This window comes from Quercus lobata, chromosome 2 (assembly GCF_001633185.2).
Source record: "Quercus lobata isolate SW786 chromosome 2, ValleyOak3.0 Primary Assembly, whole genome shotgun sequence".
NCBI lineage: Eukaryota > Viridiplantae > Streptophyta > Magnoliopsida > Fagales > Fagaceae > Quercus > Quercus lobata.
Window position 1 is genome coordinate 22125556 of NC_044905.1, and position 24206 is coordinate 22149761.

Consider the following 24206-nt stretch of genomic DNA (forward strand, 5'->3'; position numbering starts at 1 on the left):
TTAAAGGTTTGTCATTAGAACTTTGAAAATGATTTTTTTTTTTTTTTTTTTTTTGCATTTAACATTATTTTTGAAATATTTTAGTTAGTTGTCATGTTTGCAAAACTATGTAGCAAACTAATATCTCGAGTCTTAGAAACTCGACTTTCACCTTTGAACTCGAGTTTCTAAAACTCAAGTTGCATGTAATGGTAGTCTAATGTGGAAAAAAATCCACGTGAAAATCGAGTTTTAAAACTCGATTTCCGTTCTTCTTCATTTTCTTCTCCCGGTCCATTCTTCTTCTCTGTTTTTCTTGGTTCTTCTTTTGCGGGTTCCTTTCTTTTTTGTGCTTGGGTTCTTCGTGTTCTTCCATGGGTTTCTTTCTTCTTCGTGTTCTTTCTATTCCCATGGGGACTGTTCTTCTTCTTCCTCCGTGGGTCTCTTCGTCTTCTTTTCTTCTTCAATTTCAGATCTTCTTCAGATTCTTCTTCTTCTTATTCTATGGAACTCGAGTTCCATGTGGCAAAAACATCTCCATATCAGCAATCAGAACTCGAGGTTTTAAGGCTCGATTTCTTTACTAAACTCAAGCCTTAAAGGCTCGAGATGCTATTCTCCTCAATTCTTTTCAATGCCTGCTAACTAATGATATAATGTGGCAAACTCATGCTACTCTGCAAATTACCCCTTTGAAAATGAGTGGTCCCAAGGTGTGTAGTCTATTATCTCATAAGCACTAGATACTTACATAAATGAATATTTCAATCATCTCTTTATGATCAGTGAGTCGGTGACACATTAGTTTGTAAGTTCAAAGTAAATCTTATGTACCCCTAGCAGTGGAGATCGTTATACTTATACACAGTGTGTACAAGTCACGCATTGCCATACGATTACTATCGTGTGGTGGTAATTGTTTTAGTACAATAATAATAAAAAATTAGATAAATTGTAAATTACATCCCTAAAATTTGAGGATATTTAAATTTTATATCATAAAGTTTCAGAATTTATATTTTACTTTGACTTTTTAGAATTTGAACTTTACCTCCTAAATTTTATGAGTGTTTGAATCTTATTTCCTTAAAATTTGGGGGTGTTTGAATTTTTGAAACTTAGAAGTGTAAAATTCAAACACACCTAAAATTTAAGAGGGTAAAATTCAAATTTTAAAAGTTTAAGAAGTAAAATCTAAACACGCCCAATTTTAGAAATGTAATTTACAATTTACTCATAAAAATTCTATTTTGAAAACATATTTTTATAGGGGTTGTGTACAAATAGAAGATGTGTAAAAAGATTTAGCGTTAATGAATGATTTTCCATACATACACGTCAATACCTGTCAGCGTCCTAATTTATTTTTCGACGTGGCTGGTCTTATTTTGGGCACGTCACCAGCCAGCCATTACCTTTTCCACTTTGTTAGTTACAAAGAAGCGACAACAGCGTCGCTCCAATTTGATTTGGGATGTCTTCTTCTACTCTGATTCTGAATTAGAAATTTTTGGAATTTTGGATCAAACTGAAAAAATAAAATAAAAAATATGAGAACTCGAGCTTCTTCGATCGCTTCGTCGTTTTTCTCTACAACGCTTTCTCGCCGAACCTTCATTCACCACCGCATCAATGTCCTTCGCTTCTACTCCCATACCCGTCCAGGTCTCTCTCTCTCTTACGTATCTAATGCATGAGAAATGAATTTCATTTTTAGCATTTTCAATTTCATCACTTTTTTTTTTTGATTAGTTGAGGTAGTTAATTCTGTTTCATAAAGTAGAGAAGAGCAATTTCATGAAGAGAAAGAGAATGGAATTCTTCTATGTATTTAGTACTGGTGTTGAGTTTCTTCATGAGGCATAGTTTGATGGATGAATTGGTATATGGTTGACCTTCACTTGCTACTGTGTTTGATTGAATTCTTTGCCAGAATGCCTTTTACTGCATGGTAATGCTGATTAATTACACAAACTTGAGTGCTTCACTGCTCTCTCTCAAACTTGTGGCTTGTTCTTGATGACTAATGTCTACGGTATTATCTATCCAGAAAATGAAAGGAAAATAAAAAAGAGAGAGAATTGTTTATGATCATAGATGCCAAAATCTGAGTATTACTCGCAAGAATGAAAGAAAATTGCACATTGAAAGGGCAAAACTTAGGTTCCCCAATTTAATTCAAACACCTGATTGTATTGACCGATAGAGCACAAGAAGTGCTATCTTTTTCAAGGACAAATGAATTCAATGCAGCTATGTTTTTGAATTTGATTGGAGAGCCTAATGTATTACACCTAAGGTACTGTATCTAAGATTTATCCATGTTAAATTTTTTTTTTTTTTAAATAATAAAATTATAAAAAGTTCTTGTAGATAAGCCGGAGTATTTTAAATTTCTCCCAATTAGAAATTGCCAACTACAATTACTATATATGACTTATCGATCTTAAAAGTGTACTTAGAATTAATTTTTTCATTGTGTAAATATACACATTAAGATTATGACATGAAAGTTTCTCCCTTCAGGGCCACTTACACAGTACAAGAATCTTGTTGAGCAAGGGAAGCTACAACATGATCCTTACCAGGAAAGGGTCGCTTCAGAATTACAGAAGTTACTTGGGAGGTTGGAGGAGTATGAGAAAGATATGGAGGAATATCATGTATGATATTTTCTGATATTATAATACATTGGATGATAGTCTCAGTTGTCATTTTTCCAGAAACAACAGACTGTTTACACTGAGTTTTGAATGATTGTGCATCTTCTTTTTGAACTTTATAGGTAAACCTAGCTAACTGGGAAAAGAGTAGGGAGAATGAGCGGCGAAGGCTTTTGATGGAGGAAGCCAAGGTAAAGCAGCAGGGGGGCGAGGGGGGCATATGGACGTCAATAAACAAGCATCGAATTGAACTTCTTCAAAGATGGACATTCCGGTGAGGCACACTACTCATTAAAATTCTTATCCAGACATGGCTTGGACTAATTACCACTTTGGTGATTGCTATTTCCCATGAGCTTCTCTCTCTCAGTTGAATCCCATGAACGTCTCCTTGGACCTAAATTGAACAGGCACATTAGAATGAATAACAATGAAATGCTGTGATCTAGAACTAGTAGTCGAACATTTTTGAGTAAATTAAGGTCACATAGCACAACTTTGTTCATCCCAAAATTGTTTAGGTTAGACTCTATTTTATTTTCTAATGGAGCATCTACAAGGCCCATTAGATGAATCTGTTTTTTGAACATAATGCAGTATAGTAGTACTTAACAAATTAGATAAGGGCTATCAACATTATTGACAAATCAGATGATATCAGAACATAGATGAGATCAGTTATTGAAAGTTTAAATGAACTCATTGATGACTAGTGTTGCAAAGGCTGGAAGACTTGTATAAAAAAGAAACTGCGAAGTGGCATGTCAATAAAACTATGTAGCCTTCTTAAGTCCCTCTAAATTTATTAAAAAGATGGAAGCCCAAACATCATAATAATTTTTCTAACTGAGTATATTGAAAGGTCAAAGCAAAAGATGGAAAAAGAAAGAAAAAAAATTTGTGGATTAAGTATTGCAGGTGGTTGCATGTGTGACTATGATGATAAATTTTATTTTCTTCAGTAGTATTAATATAAAAACTTTTGATGGGAGTAGTAGTGCCTAACAGGCATATTTGGTGTCATTTTTTTTTTTAAATGCTATTTTTTTACAGTGGCAACAGTAGATTTTTAGATTGTTGCAATCTGATATTGATAGCTTTATGAAACAGCATTTTCCAATTGTTATCAAAGAAATTTGTAAATGTTGTCATATTCCTGTAGGATCATTTAAAGTTAACTAGTTAAGTTAGATACCTCTTATGAAACATGGCATAATTACTACAGCTACCAGAATCACAATACCACCCATCCCTCTATTGCCACAAACTGATTCCTGCTATCAGCTGTACCACGATACTACCATCTTTAAAACCACCTTCACCCCCTCCCCAGTCATCAAAACTCCTATTTCACTATACTGCATTCTCAATTTTCCACCATAGTTGTATCCACCATTCTACAACCCATTTTGAACGATCCCTACCTGTCCACCACCATTACTATCTTGCTGCCAAGATTGCCACAAGTGGTGTCACTCTCCCCCATCAGGCAATCACCACTACTATTCCACAGGCTCTCATCACTCGCATTGCACCAACAAGCTTGTTTTTATCATCATTGCCACTACTGCTTTACTGTCACCTTTTGACCTCTTCTTTATGTGACTCCAACCTCATACCATGCACATACAACATTCATTAAAAAAAGTTCTGAAATTTATTAAGTCCACAAGATTAAATGGCCGTATATAAATCTATATGAAAAGTCTTATTTTTATGGGCTAGGAAGTCAGTTTTTTAAGTACCAGTAACTTTATAGGAATTTTCTGTTATGGGGTTGTTTGAATTTGGCTTTAGATTTTGAGTTCATTAAATTTTATTGGGTAAATTACACCAACCTTCTTTGAGGTTGCACGAAATGACATTCCTCTCTCTGTATAAAGGAGACAAATAAGTCCATGCTCTCTTGAATCCTTGATGCAGAAACAAGTAGGGTAGAAATAGAAAATAATGGGGAAATAGGGGAATGAGACACAAACCCAAGGCATTACCACCAAGCTATAGAGAAATCTCTAATTCATTAAATTTTCATTTAAATTGCTTTCCCTGCCGTGCTGCACATGATTGGGAAGTAGACTCTATTGCCTAGTTAGTGGACAATTTGTATGAGATAAAGTTCCGGCAAGGGGAGGAAGATAGATTGACATGGATCCCTTCACAGTAACAAGTATGAAGAATTATTACAATGTGTTAAGGGGCAAGACAGGGATTTTCTGTGGAAAAGCATTTGGAAATCATGTACCACTGAAGGTGGCTTTCTTTTCATGGTCTGTGGTGCTAGTGTGGATTCTGACGGCTGATGATATAAGTAAGCGGGGTGTAATTATTTTTGAGTGGTGCTTCATATATAAAACTCATGGAGAGAGTGTGAATAATCTATTTCTACACTGTGCCATGGCTAGGGAGTTGCGGTCTATGATGTTTTGCTTGTTTGGTGTTTCCTAGCTCACGCCTAACTCTGTGCAGTAGATGTTGTCTTGTTGTATCGGGAGGTTTGGTAGAAGTAATGGGGGGTACTGGGAAAGTCGACCCTTTGTGACCCATGTGGTGTTTATGGTGAGAAAGGAATCCTTGTTCCTTTGATGGGCAGGAGTTAAGTGTGGTGAAGTTGAAATATTTATTGCTGAAGTATTTATATGAACAGAATTTGCTGTATCCCATGTCCTCTATCGTAGGTATTTCATAGTGCTTGGATTCTTTGAGTCTTCACTAATCCTGTAGTACATTTTGTTTCTTATTTTTAAAACTTTTTTTCACCGTTTGTAGCTATGCCATGCCCTATGTACACATCCCGTGTACTGGGTAGTGTAACTAGCATGTGTCTGTGTCCCCTTTTAATTTTGTAACTACTACCTTTTCTATAATTGAGAGAGAGAGAGAGAGAGAGAAAGAGAGGAGAGTATATTCAGTCAGTTAAGTATAAAGTACAGAGTTAACCATAGCTAAGAAAAAATAAAAAAATTTGAGCAAAAATATTTTTTGTTTTATTTTTTTTATTAGAGAAGTTATAGTGTGAGAGGGCATGAACTTATGTATCACCTTTATGCAAACGTCAAGGGGTGAGTCATTTCTTCCATATTTTGAGGACTGTTATTTTGTGAATTTTAAAGAAAATTCTTAAGGGTGGTTGGCCGTTGGTGTAATTTAAACCAATTTTATTTTACAGTTTATGCAGGCAAATGATGCAATTGGTGAGGTCTGCTCACCTCCCTTTCATTGTTTTTTTTGTTTAAAGAGGGTTGGGGGGTGGGGTGATTTAATATCAGTTGTATTGAAATTATGGTTTAAACTGGCATATGAAAATTTATTTAGCTATTTTTCTTTTTCAATAAATATATTTCTTTCTCTTCTCTATGCTTTCTCTATATGTGTGCACGCACGTGTGTGTGTGTGTGTTTAAGGTAATTATCTTCATATTAATGGAGTTTCACTTGACTCAGGAGAAAAATTGAAAATGTCGAACCAGGAGTGGGGAAATGGGTTTCGTACCTTAATCGAGAGAGAAAATTAGACTCATTCACTGGTCGCCGCCCGACTCCTCCTCCGGCTCCTAAAGGACTATATATATATGGCAATGTTGGAAGTGGTATTTTTCTAAATCTTATTATGTTTAACTCTAAAGAAAATATTTTCCAACAAAAAATGGTATTGATTTCTCATTTGACTGCATCATCCAACACGTTGTTTCTATCATTTAGAGAATAATAGATTTCAGTGCATACAGTCTTCTCCTTTACGATCATTTTTTAGCTTCTTAGTACATTTATCTTGTTTGAAATCTAGTTTGCTCATAAGAATACAATTGACTGAAGAAACTATTGTGGACACTATAGGGAAGACAATGCTTATGGATATGTTTTATAGTACCACTGAGGGAATTGTGAAAAATCGAAGAAGGCATCACTTTAATGAGGTGAGCTCTTGGTTGTGTTTTGACAACATTTGGTCATAGTTTTATGGTTCTTATTTTTCTGATTGCTTAGTTAAAAATGCACCCTGTAGACAATGGCAGAGGGAGGTGGTCAATGCCCCCTGGATTTTCAAATTCCTCGCTCCTATTTTTAAAAATTATCAAATTAGATGTTAATTTACTTAATGGCCTCTCTAGGATTTTTAAAAACAATACTGTCGCTCATTTAAAGGTATAATAGGCTATTTAGTCACCTTTTGATATTCTTTTGTATTATATGTACATAACTAAAATAAGGTGCTTATAACATATGCCTCTACAAATTGATTACTAAACCCCTTTAAAAAACCCTCTATTTTCAAAAAGCAAAAGCCTCCACTTTTGAAGAACATTAATTATGATGAAGGTAATTTAAAAGTGGATTATGCTTAACAAATTCTTTAAGTTGGCTATATAATTAGTTATAAAATTTAATATTCAGGATTCAAGCTATAAGTAAATTATGGGAAAACCATACCCCATTAATATGTACTTTAAGGGGGAAAAAATCTGTTTAAGATCCAAAAGTTACTCTCCAATCATTTATCCCAAATGTTGAAATTTAGATTCTGAACCCCTAGAAAGGCCCAAAGATTTGAACATAAGGAAATGGATATTGCCTCTTTATAATGAGATCTTAGATTGAGATGACATATTTTTAATGTCAAAACAAAAGTTCAAAATAAGATTGAAAAAGAAGAAGAATTGTTAATGTATTATAACTGTGTACAGAGAAAAAGAGATTGCTAGGAAATTTAGTACAAGAACGGGATCAATTATATATTTCTTTAGTACCTTAAAATAACAATAAAACATAACTTTGTTAAGTTAAAGCTATCTATGAGAGAAAATATTTTTTTTGAGTCATAGAAAGAATAGATATAAATTTTACTAAACGAAACAATGTTAAAAGATAGCTTGACACGCACATGCACGCACACACACACATATATAGTTTTTTTACTTAGAATTTTCTGTTATCTTTAGCTTAGCCCCATTATGCGAATTTTTTTCTTTCACTCCCATTGCCAGTGGGTCTTGAACCCACCACCTCACCTTCTATCCCATTATCCCATTATTAACGGAGGGAAAAAGTGTCTTTTGAGTTAAAGTATCACTTTTTAGTTAAAGTACCACTTTCTATGTTGGCCTTTGGAAGATATGACGCCTATTCTGTTTGAATCTTGTAAACATGAACACACAGACTTATGTTTTATTGTCTTCATCCTCAGGCTATGCTTAAAATTAATGAACATATGCATAAGATATGGAAGAATCAGGTGGAGGAGAAGTCTTTGCAGTCTAGCTTTTCTGGTTGGATTATGAATCTTCCCTTTGATACAAAAGTTAAGGAGTGGTTGGCTGCAGAAGAAAGATACAAGCAAGAGGTACAGATGAAAAATATTCTTCCTGCTGTAGCAGATGAATTTCTTGTTGATCGACAATTGGATCAAAGAGGAGCTAGCATTCTTTGCTTTGATGAGATCCAGGTATAATGAAATAAGCATTAAGAGAGTTTGTTCCTATTGATATTTTGGCATCACAACTCTCAGTTTCACCCTTCATTATTACTTTTATCTCTTGTAATAAAAAAGGCTAAACGAATGTGTTTGATTCTGAGAGACAAGTCACTGCAAACTTTACCTTAAAGCTGAATTGTTTCTTGTACATTTGGTTTTATATGGTGAATGTGAATGTGATCCATTGTTTGAATTCTGTATGAAAATGAGAAGTGAGCTTGACTTGGTTATAATTAAAAAATTGGAGGTCCAAACTATTGAGCTTGAGTTGTGAAAATGATTCCCATGACATGAAGATAACCTTGATGGATGGATTAAAATTTTTGAAATGACAACTTCCTAGAATGTAGGGCAAAAATTTGGAGTTGAACTTATTCATTGGCATGCTTGAAGAACTTAACCTAGTGAATGCCTTGACCAAAGCTCGTGTGTTTGCGTACTTATGTTACATGTTAATGCCAGTTGTTAATTGCACGTTAACTAAATATTTGAACAGTCAATAAACTTGTTTTTAAAGTGTTAAGTGTATTTTTATATTTCTCTTTGGAGCTTTGGTTTTGAGATCCTTATGGATTAGACTTGTACTGCAAATTTAAACTGATTTTATTATCCTTTCCTCAGCTAAATGGGTGCCATTGGGGGGGCTTCATAACATGGTCAGTAGTGAGATAGGCAACTTTACTTGTACAAATTTCGATATAGAATTTTCATCTTTAACATTTGACAAGGGTCAACTAGTATAGGTGGCAAATGTCTGCATTTTTTCCCTTAAGAAGTAGAGCGAAACTGTTATTTGAGAGAGGTCATAAAAAGCGAAGATGGAATTGGGTGTGATACAGCAAAAGGGATTCTCGTAGGAGAACCTGTGTGGGGTAAACTAAAAGGGAAAAAAAAGAAGATAAAACTTAGAAGTAAGCACCCAGGATTTCTTTGAATAAGCACCACGCTGTTGGAAGAAAAATTCCAATCAAAATTTTATTAATAAAATGTACAAATAGTTGGGGCCTCTTAAGTAGGGTTCCAGATTACATCAAATATGGAAAGGAAATAACTTGAAATCAATTAAATTAAATAAATCAATCAAATCAAATTAAATTAAATATTAAAAATCAAATAAATAAATAGGAAACAGTCAATTGGGCCTGCTTGGTGATAGGCCTCCATCGTCCTGCCATTCTTTGGGTGGGCTGTTTCTGTATTGACATCCATAAACCTGTGTGATCCAGGCCTGCATCTAGTGTCTACACTAGGGTGGGGTGAGGTCTGTCTGTTTCTCAGAGAAAGCAAGGGGCAAATTGATAATCTTTTGTCATTTTATTTAGGCGGAAATTGTTACTCCTTGATCAGTAAAAGTTATTACCACATTACTGCTGATCACATATGTAGAAGATGATCTCTAAGAGAGAGTCAACAAAGGACCTGTTATTGACTAGAATGAATTTTATTCTAATGACTGAGAACTCCAAGAAATTTTTATATGATACAATAGATGCTATTTGAGTTATTCAATTACTAGTCATTAACATGTGGAATTTTTAACTTTTAAATGGGAGGTAGAGTGGAGAAAGGATTTAAATATATGACCATTTGCTCTGATACCATGATAAATTATCACTTGTCCAGAAGATGAAGCTAATAGGAAATGGTGAATTTAATCACGAAATTGATTTACTATTCCATTTTATTTATTGTAAGTTGGACATTGAACTAGTAAGGTTGCATCTTCATTAGGTTGAGTGCCAATGAGTTTTGACATAAATGGCATTTCCTCCTCACACAAGAATGGGTGAAAAGTAAGATTCTGGGTTCAAAACCCACCGGGTGCGAGTGTAACTTACCAATAAAAAATCTTCATAAAGTTGAGTTGCATCTATTTTCAGCCGCTATTTAAACTTTAGCATTTTGCTCTCATTTGCTCCAAGTTTCTTTCATAAATGGCAAGTACATGTTGCTAAATGAACTGGCTTATTGACTTCACAACTCAAATGTGACTTATATTTCTTATTTCTGTTACAGACTGTTGATGTATTTGCTATTGTGGCCTTATCTGGAATTCTAAGCAGACTGTTGAGCACTGGAACTGTTCTTGTAGCCACTAGCAATCGAGCACCAAATGAGTTAAATCAGGTTTGATTCTAATTAAAATCATAAAAAAAAATTTGAAAACATTTTTTTTGGTAGTAATATGTCTTGGCATTTGTTGGTACTCACACATAAGTATATTTTTCCTTTCTTTTTTTCTTTTTCAAAGAATTTTGCTGGAGGTGGTTATTACTAAGAAGTTTAATTAGTTCCAGCAATTTTGTTCATACAGGATGGTATGCAGCGGGAGATCTTCCTAAAATTTATTGCCAAGTTGAAGAACCATTGTGAGATTGTTCTAATCGGAAGTGAGATTGATTATCGCCGTCTTATAGCGCAAAGTTCAATAGATCAAGTGAGTGAGTTATCAGTTCTAATTACTCTCTCTCTCTCTCTCTTCCCAATATTTCTTGTGATAATGCTGGAAGAAGCAAATCAACTAATGTTGCATTTGGATTTAGGAATTAGCAATACATTGCGCTTCCCACATCTGCGTTTTGCGCGTTTTCAGCCTTTTTTTTTTTTTTTTTAGACCTGTGCTGGTGCACTGTTCATGTCCCATGAACAGTGCAATCAGGCCAATGAACAGTAAATTCATTAATGAATAGTAATCAAAATATATATTTTTATTGTTTTCAGTTTTCAGCAAAATAAGCCATATCCAAACGGACTTATGTTCAGTTTTGACTTTTGAGGATTTTGCTCTAACAAAAATTTTGCTGATGGTATATGTATTTAAAATATTATCTTATATCTAATCATTTCAAATCCACAGCTGTATTTGTAAATTTCAATTAATAAAAATAATTTTCTCTTTCATACTTTATTTAAGTCATTTACACTAAAAACTGAAATCCAAATCCTTCTCTTCATATATTTCCATCTAAGTGAAAACTTGCTCTCTCCTTCGAGGTACATATAAATATTTCATAATTCCATGTCTACATTTGATAAACTTGACAAAATTATTATCAACCAATGAATTGTAAAATTATTATCAAAGCCAACAGAGGTTGGCTTTGATGTTTCAATTAATAAATGAAGATGTGTTCTCAAAGTTATCCAAAACCAGGGTCTCTCTCTCTCACTCTAACAGATTCCTTATAATTGGTTTTTAAATTAGTGATCTGGACTCTATAAGTTTATGAAGCACTTTTCTGATTACTCTTACCTGCTATTTAAATTCTATTTCTGTCTGTAGGTAGCTTTATCATTAAGATGCCAAACTGTTGAACTATAGAGTGAGAGAAACCTCAATAAGTGCAACTTGTCTTCCATTTTTGAAAATTTGGATCAAATTCATATCTATTACGTTCTATTTCATTTTTAAAAGTGTACTTGCTTAGTTATACTTGAGATAGATGATAGGTAGTTAATAGCTATTTGCTTACTATAAAAAAAAAATTTAATTCAAGGTAGATTTTTAGGTCACGAGGTAAGAAATCTTACTTAACAGATAGATCTTTGAAGTGGGTGTTTACTTTTACCATTTGAACCTAAAACCTACCTTCACCCTATCCTTGTACCACTTGAGTCAAGCCCCCAGGCAAGTGCATAATTGTTGTTAATCTTTGGGAAGTGTTTAGGGTTAAAGTTAATTACCCTAACGCATCACATTATTTTTATAATTTTTTCTAATACATTTTTACTAATTTGTCCCTCACATATATTTTACTCATAAAACTTCCTCCCAAGCTAGGAAATACATATCCTATAATTTTTTTTGATAAGTAAATAGTAGAGATAATGCATATTATATAATCCCAGTTTGTTACTTAACAAATCAAACCTAGTCTTACACAAAGATAGTAACTGTATCATTAGTTTGAGCTCCTATTTTATAGAAACATATGGGGTAGCAATAATGCCACTTTCCATTCTTTCTCAAACAAGATGGCAGTTTACCTATAGATGCTTACTCTGCACATGAAACACAAGATTTGGAGCAATATGGATCATTGCTTGGTTATTGCAATACATAGTCATGCACATACCTTAATTCCTCAAAAAGGTGTTTGATCCACATAAGCTCACATAATGTATTAGCCTTGGCTCTGTACTCAACTTCTGCACTAGATCAAGTGATCAAGTGTTCCCCTTGATAGGTGTAATATCCAGTAGACGATCTTCTGTCTAAGGGTGATCCTACCCATTCTAAATCTGTAAATACTTCTACTTTTAGGTGACCATTAGCTCTATACAGAATTCCATGACTTGGATGTGCTTTAAGGTAAACAATTTGGAGAGTTGGCTCCTAATGTGGAAGGTGAGGAGTTTCCATATTCTGGCTCACAACACTCACTGCAAAAAATATATTTGGACATGCAATGATGCGATATTTTAATTTTCCAAACAAGTGACAATATCTCTCAGGGTTGGACAATAACTCTCATTGATCCACATATAGTTTGACATTAGGATTTATAGGAGTCTCTATAGGTTTGAACCTGACAAGCCTCATTGGTACAGACACCACATCTGAGGGGATCATTTTATCTTTATCTTTATGTATTAGGATTAGTAGTTGAGTTCAGCTGGGATTAGTTGTCATGGATTTTGTCTTTATCTTTATCTCCTAGAAGCTCTATAAAAAGGCTCCAGATGATTTATTTGTTTTTTAGACTATTATTCATTGATAAAAGTTCCTTTATGAAAGTGCTTTTCTTGCTTGGTTGTGAATCCAAGCAACCCTTAGGTGGTGAAGCCTAAGGTTACATGGCTGTTCTAGGTGTTGAAGCCTAGGCTGTCCTGCATCACTCTTTCTTCCATAAATATCTAACAAACACTTCCTTTGTGACAAATGAATTCCTTTTTTAGATCATGCTACTTCAACACCCAAGAAATAACATATCTTTCTCAAATCCTTAGATTGAAACAAGCTTTGGAGGAATGACTTTAACTTATCAATTCCTTCCTTGTTATCACTAGTGATAATTATATCATCAACATAAACAATCAATAAGATTTTCCCTCGCTCAGTGTGTGTAAGAGAAAACAGAGTGATTAGACCAAAAACAGTGTAATCCAAACCTGATTATTGCACCACTGAATTTACGAAACCATGCTATGTTAGGTTGCTTAAGGGCCTCACATAATCCACACACCTTACTAGACTCCCCCTTGAAACAAACCCAAGTGTTTGCTCTATTTAGACCTCCTATAAATAACCATGGGAAAGACATTTTTGACATCCAATTGAAACCTTGGCCAACCGGGTTAACAACCAAGGATATTAAAATCCGAACATTGGAAATTTTAGCAATATGAGAAAAAGTCTTAAGAGTAATCTACACCAAGTCTGAGTACACCCTTTAGCAACCACACAAGCTTTCAAATGCTCAATAGTTACATCCATCAAGTACTTCACAGTATAGGCTTATTGGCAAGTACTTCACAGTATAGACCCATCAAAAAGAACTTCAGTCTCATTTCAGCTCATTTATTTTTTACCATGTTGGTCTGTGTTATGGACCATATATTATTGCCTTTGTTTGAGTTGTAATTTTTTCCTGAATTTGACTATCAAAACTTTTGGTAGACTTTATAGCGCACATATTCTTGTTTCTTTCCAGTAGTTGAAATTTGACTTGCATAAACATTCAGGTTCATTACTTCTGGCCTTTAAATAGCATTGCTGCAAAGGAGTTTGAAAAGTTATGGTGTGAATTGACCAACCAATTGGGAGGAGAAATCACCACGGATAATGTCCCTGTGATGTTTGGCAGGTACTTATTAATGCAATGTTACTAATTGAATACATGCACTTTTTTCCAATTTAAAGACATACATATTTTTTAGATCAGAACATTGGAAGTTCCTAAAAGCTGTGAGGGAGTGGCAAGGTTCACATTCGAGTATCTTTGTGGTCGGCCGGTATTATGCTTGCCTTTGTATGAGCTTAATTTTGAGTTTTATTTTTATCTATATGCTTTTTTTATTTATATGATATTTCTTTTTCTGCACTCAAGTATTCAATGAAGCTCCGTATTCTTTAATCTTTATTTTTTGGATTAAGTAGTTATTCATCTAAACTTATTGTTCCACCTCTTGTGAACTAGATTGTTGTAAGGATATGACTGCTTTAACCCATTAATGTGCATAAATGTAGTCACGACCCAAACCCAAATCATGGTCAAGGTGCATGATGGGATAGTAAGGCTATCAATCTGTTCATTTTGCTGCACTTCTTGACCTAAACAATTTATCCATTTTCCTCACTTTAAGGCGTACCATAAGGATATAATTAACATTTTTATCATCTACTAAAAATAAATCATAATGTCAGAGCACTTAAATTAAGTGGTCAAGATAACTTTCTCAATTAACATATAATCAAGAAATTTTCTAATAATGAAAATTCTTTTAGATAATAAATGCCATCATAATCATCTAAAGTTCCAATGATTTTATTATAGCAATTCTCCAAGAGCAAAAATAAATCTCAATAAATAGGTTTGACCTCCATGTTACTGCTTATCTCTCAAGTCTTTTCAGTCCTGTTATGATAAATACGATCTATCAGTTTTCATCAAGTCAGCTTGTAAGGTAGATTGTTTGTTGCTTTCTTGAATAAATATTGAAGTTTAAAAAAGAAAAAAAAAAAAAAAAAAAAAAGGCAGTTGAAGTCCACCAATACTACGAGCCTCTAATTTAACTGGACCTCAAGGATCTGGAAAATTTTAAATCAAACTTTAATGAGATAACTCAGTAAGCAGAATTTGTGAATTCAATATCAAATGCATCTATTGATTGGGTTATATTGTGAAAGGAATGACTCAATATCATGTATTGGAATGGAAATAACATCTAGCCAACAGTTCCAGTATTGTTTTTAGCTATTGTTTTTTGTTCCCAGAAAACCATTTTTTAATTTTAGCTTATCAAATGTGTTCTTTACAAAAAGAAAAAAACAATCTGCGATTTTTTTTGTTTGTTTGTTTTGATTTTCATAAACAAATCTTAAAAATAAAACTCAGAGAATGTATCCAAATTGGGCATGATGTCCCCCACATTCTATCAACACCATTTGATGGTTATAAAGACAAACTCTTTGACAATTACTGTCTACAACTTGGCTTCAGTTCTTTTGTTCTTTTTGTAAGTTGTGTTTTTTCTTTGGGTGTGTGTCTGGGGGGAGGGGGCTATATCTGCGTTTTTCATTTGACCTCATTGTCAATTCTCTTCAGGTAGGTGCAGCAGATTATATTGCAGTTGCAGAAAATTATCATACTGTCTTCATATCTGACATTCCGATGATGAGTATGCGCATCCGTGACAAGGTACAGTTGCTACTTATAGGATTACTTGTGCATGTCATAGGTTCGCCTATGTTGTTTGAGCTTCAACCAACAGAGAGTTATTTAAAATTCTTTTTGACATAGTGCAAAAGGGAATGAAATTGAACCAGATTTTTTTGTGGAGAGCTAGGGTTTTGAAGAATTAGGGTTAGTGTTTGGTGATGGGAAAAGGGCTGGAAAATAGTAGGCAATATAGAGTTTCTAATGGTGAAAAGAAATAGTAAGATTTGTGGATGAAGTAAAGGGGAAACCTAGGGTTTGGGTTGCTGTTCCAAGGTTGTGGACAATTTCACGAGAATAGTAATTTAGCTTTTGTGGATTATTTGTAGTTTTTTGATGGATAGGTGCTTTGGGGTTGTAAAGTTTTGGATTTTAGCATTTTAAAGATAAATCAATGTGTGATTGTAATTCCTTCAAAAAGTAAAAATAAAAATGTGTGATTGTAATGTTTCAAGTTGCTGGAAATTTAAGGATAGAGAAGAAAAAAATGAAAAGGTTCTAGGCATCACACCTCAAAGAAGGTTGCATCACACAAACCTTGAACAATACTACATAGCTTTAGAAAATTTAGAAAACATATTCTCTCCCTTATTGAATTGAAAGCGTTGCTTCCATATAAAGAGATGGTTAATACCTAACCCTAATAGAGCTTAAACTCCTTGGGTTTTGATAACTAAGCCCAAACTAACTGAACTCACAAATAAGCATTCTTGTTGGGACTAAAACTCATAGGGAAGAAAATAGATTTATGAATGGAATCAAATATGCAGTATTTATTGACAAAAGTATTCAGTTATAGGTAAAAATCAATATACTTCTAATGTTGAATCGAGATCAACTACGACAGAAATAAAGCATTGGGTTGAACTCTTCTTTGGTGTCAAGGTAATAGGTATGAATAGTCATCGACTCCCCCAATAAAGTAATCAAAATCCCCAAATAAGACCCAATAGACCAATAGTAGAACCATGTCCAGAAATAAGAAAATTATAGAGTTGTCCCTGATACTTAAAAAATAATTAAAATGCAATTGTCTTCTAGTTGCCTTTCGTCACTTTTGTTATAGGCCTAGCACAGAAATCTGCATTTGTGTACTGAGTCAGGATAAGATGAAACTAAACAAAGAATATGGGGATCAATACAATAACTACTTGCTATCATTTTAATCTTTCAGTTGTAGTTACCTAAGCATTTTATTAAAAAATTTTATATTAATGAACTGTCAAACAGGATTGGGAAAAGCATGTAAAGGGGAAGGGTAGAGGGAGAAAGCTTTTGACTAAACTGTTCCTGTTAGAATCAAAGCTTAGTGGCCATTATGAGTCACTATCCATTACATGTACAGTCACATGTGCATGGTGGAGTTGTTATATAAATGCTTTCTGCACATCCTTTTTCTTGTCTTAAGCAAAATTGTGTTTGCACTTCTCAGGCACGGCGGTTTATCACCCTTATCGATGAGTTGTACAATCATCACTGCCGCCTATGTTGTTTATCAGCCTCTTCAATTGATGAATTATTTCAAGGGACTGAAGAGGGTACACTTTTTGATTTGGAGAGGTAAGCATTTTACTTGAATGATGATCCTACATTGAATAATTATAGGTTCAAGAGATCTTAAGATTGAGAAGTTTTGATGTTCTAGGCCCATACTTGAATCTGATGATTGCTCCTTTAGGTGTTTGTTCAGGTTCAATTATTTTTCTAATACCTACTGCAAGGTAGTTGAACAGTAAACTTTTTTGCTACAAATCAAATTTCTGTGACAGTGTAGTGAAAATTATACTTGAGTTGCAATCATGGAGTCTTGTTAATAAATTGATTGCAGAGTGTAGATTCCACATAGTATCCCATATCCACTAGAAAAGATTCTGTTTCTGAATGAGCCATTGCACACGAAAAGATCCTGATGCTTTTATATAGGTCCTTATTGAAAGTGCCAAATGGCCAAGAGCCTTCTAGCTTAGTGTCATTGCTTGGTCTCCTTTATAAGGAGAAAGAAGATTCAAATCCCCCCTCCCCCACTTGTAACAATTGATTTTTTTTTTAATTAAATAAAAAGTGTCAAAGCTTAAACAGTTGATTCTGTGTAATTATATTTTGTTCTTATGGCGGTTTTTTTATTTTGTCCTTTTTATTGGAGAGAGCAAGGGGGCACAGTGGAATCTCTACTGAAAGCCTTTACATCAAACACCATCAAAATGACCTCTCTATATTGAGGCAAACTTGTGTTCACTAATAATTCTGTCTCCTTGCTCCTGGGCATGAGCATAAACTGCTTAGTCCATCAGGGTTGAATGCCATTGGATTATCTAGCAACTAATTCTGGCAGTTAGAGATAGTTGTCTATAAGTTTTACTAGCTAGAAGCGAGTCCAAAGGGCTCTTCTTTAGAAAGGTTCCCTACATTATATATATATATTTTGTCTCCTTGATAACTGTATATTATTAGTCCAAAATTATTCTGTTCCTGAAGATGACTTTGACATGATGCTCTGATAGTGGTGGCAATGCCGAATATAACCTTGTTCCTTTCCAGAGTACTTGAGGGACATTTCTGATTTCTCCATTCATTTGGCATGATTTTAAGTCTTGTTGAACAGTTCAGTCAACCAAATTATCAACTGTTAGCACTAGACTTCCATGCCTCAAACAAAATACCGTGGAGTCCTGGATTTCTATTTCAGATGTTTTTCAAGTAGTTTTTGTCTTTGATCTCTTCTAGAATTGAGTACTGTGTCTTCCAAAAGTCCCTTGCATGTAAAAGTGATTTTTTATGAGTTGAAGTACTTTATGAAATTTATTTGTAAGAATTTTGTCTTCAATATTTTAATGACAAGCAAATGTGACAGCCTAAAAGTGCATTACAGGATACTGACTTATGATAGTACAGCCACAAAAGTCTTACTATATATACGACATGTACATGGAAGGACAGCTTAGGCAAGCAGCAAGGCCCTAGTTTAGCTAGAATTTTGACTTTTATGCTGTGTCCGAATCCTTAAAAATCACCTCCTATTGTTTGAAACAACATCGCAGAAGTAGTTTCTATTTCTAAGGCCCATTGTACTTTAATGTTGAACATACACATTGCGTAACTTGAAAATTAACTTCTAGCTGGGAGAAGGGAAGATGTTGATAAACACGAGACCGATAGTCACTCAAAACAGCAAATGTGGGAGTCATCCACTCATACTGTAATTTAAGCCCATGACATATGCTTCAGTTTGTGCTCCTAAAGCCCAAGTAGACTCATTGATATTATTTTACCCCTTTTAACTTGACAAATGAGTTTGTCATAATTGGTAATTAGATTGTCTGAGTAAAAACGTGTCTGTTAACTGACAATGTCTACTTTAATGCTTCCAGTTTCCAGTTTGAAACAGAGACAGAAGGTGCTAAACTACGGACCAATGTCTTAGCAGAAGGCAATGTTGGCTCAGGAGGTGCCCCAACGGGTATTATATCTATGCTATCAGGTCAAGAAGAGATGTTTGCTTTCCGCCGAGCAGTAAGTGCCTGTTTGGTACAGTTTATTTTTTCAGCTTTTTCATAATGGGTTATTTGAAAAGTTGTTCCTAGAAAAAAGGAAAAAGAAAAAGAAAGTAGGATTTAAAAAAGCTATACATTGAAAAAAGTTCAGTTTCAAAACAGAATGCCTTGTCATAACTTATTGCTATGACCTTGGACCTTTTTAATGCACATTTAGAGTGCACTAGAGACAATGGGTTGTAGTTAGCTCAATTGATTAAACCTTTTGTTCTCGAATAAGAGATCTTTGGATCAATTATTGCATACACTAAAAACTAATTGATTTCTGGGCCTAATGATAAAGAGCACTAATCATTATGGAGCGGACACCATAGGTTCCTTGAGTAACATTATATTTCTCAACTCAAACACTGAGAATGGAAACTATTACAGATGTTATGTTTAACAAATGAGCTGTCTATGTAGGTCTCCCGCTTGATTGAAATGCAGACGCCTTTATACTTGGAGGGAGTCCATATTCTTCATCCATATTTCCGGAGACAACACCAAGAATTTCAAAATAATTGTGTAAGCACCTTACAATCTCTTTCATCATCATGAGAAGTGATTATTTCAAGGAACAGGGACTTCCCTATTCTGTAATAATGAATTTAACAATGGAAAAGTATGTTGAAATATCAAATTAATAAAAATTGATATTTTATTCTTTACAACAATATCCATGGTACAATCTGACATGATTCATAATGCCCAGCATTACAAAAAGAGTAATGCTACATTCACAACGTTTTCACAACAAATCCTGAGAATCTTAAAACATGTCTTATTGGATCTTGCAACTGGTGCTTGGATGCACCCCAATTAAATCCTAAAATTATAACAATATGAGTATATCAGCACTATAATTCATGTCTTTTTGGGGGTTAGTAAGATGATAGTTCCTACAAATAAAAAATATAACACATGACATAAGGCGATTACTGTGCATATTCAACGTTGATCCTGACACCATATCTTGGGATTGAGATGGCTGCAAAGGCTTTGAATGGCAAGACCATTGTTGCTCTGCAGGGCAGTATCGACAAAAATCAACTACCTCCACGACTATGGATCGATTCCTACACGGTCGCCGTGGCCCACTGATGCATCACATCCTGTATCTCCGACCACATGCTGCTCCATTGTCCCATATGCCATTGCTGACCGCAGCGAAATGTCCATCTGAAGGGAATTGATACTGGTCGTCACCATAGCATTTCGTTGCTTCATAAACAAAGCAAATGAAATAAGATGGAGGAGGGTAAAGATAATAGAAGGGATCATCAGAGTGCACGTTTAGGACCTTTAATCGGTCTAGAAAAATGGTTTGACAATTAAGGGTGGAAAATTTTCTCTTGCTCAATTTGTCCAAATCCATCATGTCAACATTGTGACTTCCATAATCATGGAGGATCCTTTTCAAAGACAAACACAGAAGGAACTTAAAAAAAATAAGAAAGTCACAATAAACTTTTTGTAAAAAAATTTGTCATGTCTATCTTGATTAACTCCTAATTTGTTTTTGTTTTTTTTCATTGATAAGCGTAAATAAGGGATTTGATCAGAAATTAAACCCACAAAGAGGTAGATGCCACTACTCCATAAAAGGTCGCTAATATCTCTTAATTGCTTTTCACACTAAAGAACTCTTAAATTAAAAGCAAGTTTACAATGGAGATTGTTTATTTTCTACTTACGCAAGTATGGAGGACCATAATACCTGGCCGTCCCAACATCGCCAAGAGCTCCTCCAAGAATATCAAAGCACGAGAAAAGCAGAAGCAGTGTTGTTAAGAATGACTGCATTTTGTTCTTCTATATTCAAAACCATGTGGAAGCACTTATATATATATATATATATATATGCCTTTAAAGCTTTTCGTTCCTGAGCATTTCTATGCTTGCAAGTTGCATCATTATTTATTCTGGGAAATTGGTGACAAAAATCATGATTTTTCTTATCAACTTTTTCTTATCAAATCTCTTTACCTAGCATTATTGTTGGTGCAATGTCATTATTATCTTCCTTGATATATGGAAGTCAAAGCATGTATGTCTTACCACTCACATGAGCGTACTGCATATAAACTGGTTTACAGCTTTTGAAAGAGATCAATTATTACAGGAGGATTTCTATGGAGGTGGTCCCGTGCAAGATGTTGGCGAGAGGTTTCGAATCTAAGATCTCATGGATATCATAAGACCTTAGAAACCACTAAACTAACCCCTTTGGACTAATAAAAAACTACTATAACTATAATGAGATGGAGAGAGTTTTCTAAAAATTAAAATAATTAAATTAAACTCAGGGGTTGGCCGAGTTGGTTAGGCTCTCGGTCTTAAAGTGCTTGTACTGGGCTTGATTGGGTGTGCTCCCCAGTTCGAGTCCTGCTACCTGCACTTTGAAAAAAATTTCTTGAGTTAGCGCTTTACCCCTTCGTGAGCTCACCCGGTGTGAACAGTGATTAATTTTTGGTTGAAAGTTTTGAGGATACATGGTGGGAAACCAAAAAAAAAATTTTAAAAAAAAATAAATTATATAATTGGCAGTATCATATCTCCCCTTGTTGATTTGCATGAAGTTAGAACCTTTAATTTAGGTTATTTGTAGGCCGTAGCCATGATTATTTTAAAGAGTTCTTTTTAGGTAAACTATTTTATTTGTTTTTTTTTTTTGGTTACGTAAGATCCATTTAGCTAGGTTACCTACAGTTATGATTATTTTACTATTATTATTTTTTTTAAGAGTGATTGAATTATGGCTCAAATTCCATTGAAGGGACAAAATGGCATTAGATCAGTAGCGATTTTGTGTTGTACTCAATTTTTAAGGTTTCATTTTGGCTTAAAAGTTAAAACTAGCTTGATAAAACATTTTGATGGAGATACACACGCATGACTCACATGCAAAAAACTTGACATCTGTCATTGATTTCTTCCAGCAAGGAAACCATTACTGACAGTGATTTCATGCCACTGATTAGCACAAAACTTTTTATATCTTAATTTCTTTTTCTTTTTTTTCTTTTTCTTTTTTTGGTTAAAATCTTAATTTCTTTAATTAACACACCTACACACTCAGCAGTTGTAGAATATTTTATAAAATTTTTTGCTTTTTTTTTTTTTTTTTTGAGGGATAAATTTTTTGCTACTTTAGACTCATGGTTGATCTCTAATGGACCGACTGCCAGAAACGTGGCATTAGGTTCAGCATGAGTTAGGGGTGATGGCTATCAAATTCGCCTTGCACTCTAGCTACTTTGAAAAAATGGGTCTGTTATTAATTTTGTCTTTTCTTATATGGGCCATGCTAACGAGTGCCCTTAGAGCATTGATTAAAAATCCAATTAAAAAAATTTTTTATGAGAAAAGAGAAAAAAACAATTAATATTTTGATAGCTTTTTTCATTTTCCATAAAAATGATGTTAAAACTTTCTTTAATTGAATTATTAACCAGTGCCCTAAGGGCACTCATTAGCATTCCTCTTCTTATATGTAGGTAATGGACCTTCCTTGTCATTGATTCTAAATTCTAATAATTAAGAAATGCTTAGTGCTCAGGAAAGATCATTACATTGGGAGTACTCATTTGTGAACTCGTGCCAGTGCTTCTAGATATTTATTCTGTCACTATGTGATAAGATTACTCAGAATATTTCAATGAGATATAGTCACGTGCTACAAAGTATTGGTGTAATTGTCAGATTAATCGATTCCTACCCACTTGCGAGTAGGGGTGTGCATGGATCGGGTTGGGTCGGGTTGAGGGGATTTTTTGACCCAACCCACCATGGTGGGTCAAAAAAAATTCAATCCAACCCAACCCATCACATAAGGCCAACCCAACCCAACCCAATCCACGTGGGTCGGGTTAGGTTGGGTTGAACCCATGGGTTTGACAAATTTTTATTATTATTATTATTATTAAATTGAGTAAAAAAATATAAATATTAATATATTAAAAAAACTTAAAGATTATAATCAATGTAACTCCTTAAAGGCTCAACACTAATGACTAAACAACAATAGTAATTTATTAGGATTTATGTGAACTAATTGACTTTTATATAGGATAAGAAGAATTGGATATTTAAAAAAAAATTATTAATTATATAATATATTTTATATATATATTAAATTAGTATTAGTAGGAGAAACTGAGGAAATGTTGCTCTACAGCTGGTTTTTTTTTTTAAATTATTAAATATATAATATATATTTAAATATATATAAGTGCCCTACAATTGATTTTTTTTTTAATTTATTAAATATAAAATATATTTTAAATATATATTAAATATGGTGGGTCGGGTCGGGTTTGGCGGGTTTGTAATTTTATGACCCAAACCCAACCCGACCCGCTATAAATTTTTTTTTTTTTTTTTATAACCCAACCCAACCCACCAAGCCTTAAAAACCGACCCAACCCGGTGGGTCGGGTTAGGTTGGGTCTGGTTTGGCGGGTCGGTGGGTTTTCTGCACACCCCTACTTGCGAGACTCGTATATGATCTACCACAAACGTCAATTTTAAATTTTTACGCCCTCGAGATATATATATATATATAATTAAAATGCAATTATAATAATAAAATAGCATATTCTATGTATAAAATTGGCAATTATCTCATGAGTTACAAAAAGTTATGTTATATGTAATTTTTTTCAATAATACTATAACACCTAATAATTTTTTATTTAGTTAATATTTTGAAAATCTTAACTTTAAATTACGTATTCGGTATGTTCGTATCACGTGTATTAAATTTCTAATTAATTAGATATTATGCAATGTTCGACCAATAAAATCATTTTTATGCACAATTTACAACATAAACAAGTATAAGAATTAAAATTTTATAGATAAAATAGTTATTAGTATCTAATTGTCTTAAAATTTTGCAAGTATTGGATAGATTTTTCAAATTTTTTTCATTAAATTAGGTGATTGTGGGGATTCAAATTATTCCAAGTCTTTATTAAAAAAAAAAAAAATCAAATCAAATCATTCAAAATCTGTATGTATATATAGAATTGGAACAAGGATTGTCTCTCAATTGTCTAAACTATGGAGTATGGACACCCCCAACAAACTTGTGTTGCATAGAGGAGAAATAGGACTCTTTTAAAAAGTAGTGAATTACTCTACTTTACCTATTTCTTTTTGGGATATGCCCTAGAAACAAT

At 33.8% G+C, this 24206-nt stretch overlaps 1 protein-coding gene across 1 annotated transcript; it reads left to right on the top strand.

Moving 5' to 3' along the window:
* The first annotated feature begins 1424 nt into the window (after positions 1-1424).
* LOC115974973 (putative ATPase N2B) lies at positions 1425-19691 on the top strand. Its single transcript, XM_031095572.1, has 14 exons — positions 1425-1644; positions 2506-2642; positions 2765-2916; positions 6083-6228; positions 6476-6555; positions 7824-8081; positions 10128-10238; positions 10426-10548; positions 13797-13918; positions 13997-14066; positions 15380-15472; positions 16923-17050; positions 18859-19000; positions 19447-19691. Exons 1-14 carry the CDS (start codon positions 1530-1532, stop codon positions 19579-19581), a joined length of 1812 nt encoding a protein of 603 aa, XP_030951432.1. The 5' UTR covers positions 1425-1529; the 3' UTR covers positions 19582-19691.
* The last annotated feature ends 4515 nt before the right edge of the window (positions 19692-24206 follow it).

What these genes read in the sequence shown, in the direction of transcription:
- LOC115974973 (XM_031095572.1), top strand. Translation starts at nt 1,530, where the DNA reads ATGAGAACTCGAGCTTCTTCGATCGCTTCGTCGTTTTTCTCTACAACG. An exon ending in AAGATATGGAGGAATATCAT is followed by an intron (nt 2,643 to 2,764) that starts GTATGATATTTT and finishes TGAACTTTATAG; the next exon opens with GTAAACCTAGCTAACTGGGA. An exon ending in TTTGCTTTGATGAGATCCAG is followed by an intron (nt 8,082 to 10,127) that starts GTATAATGAAAT and finishes TTTCTGTTACAG; the next exon opens with ACTGTTGATGTATTTGCTAT.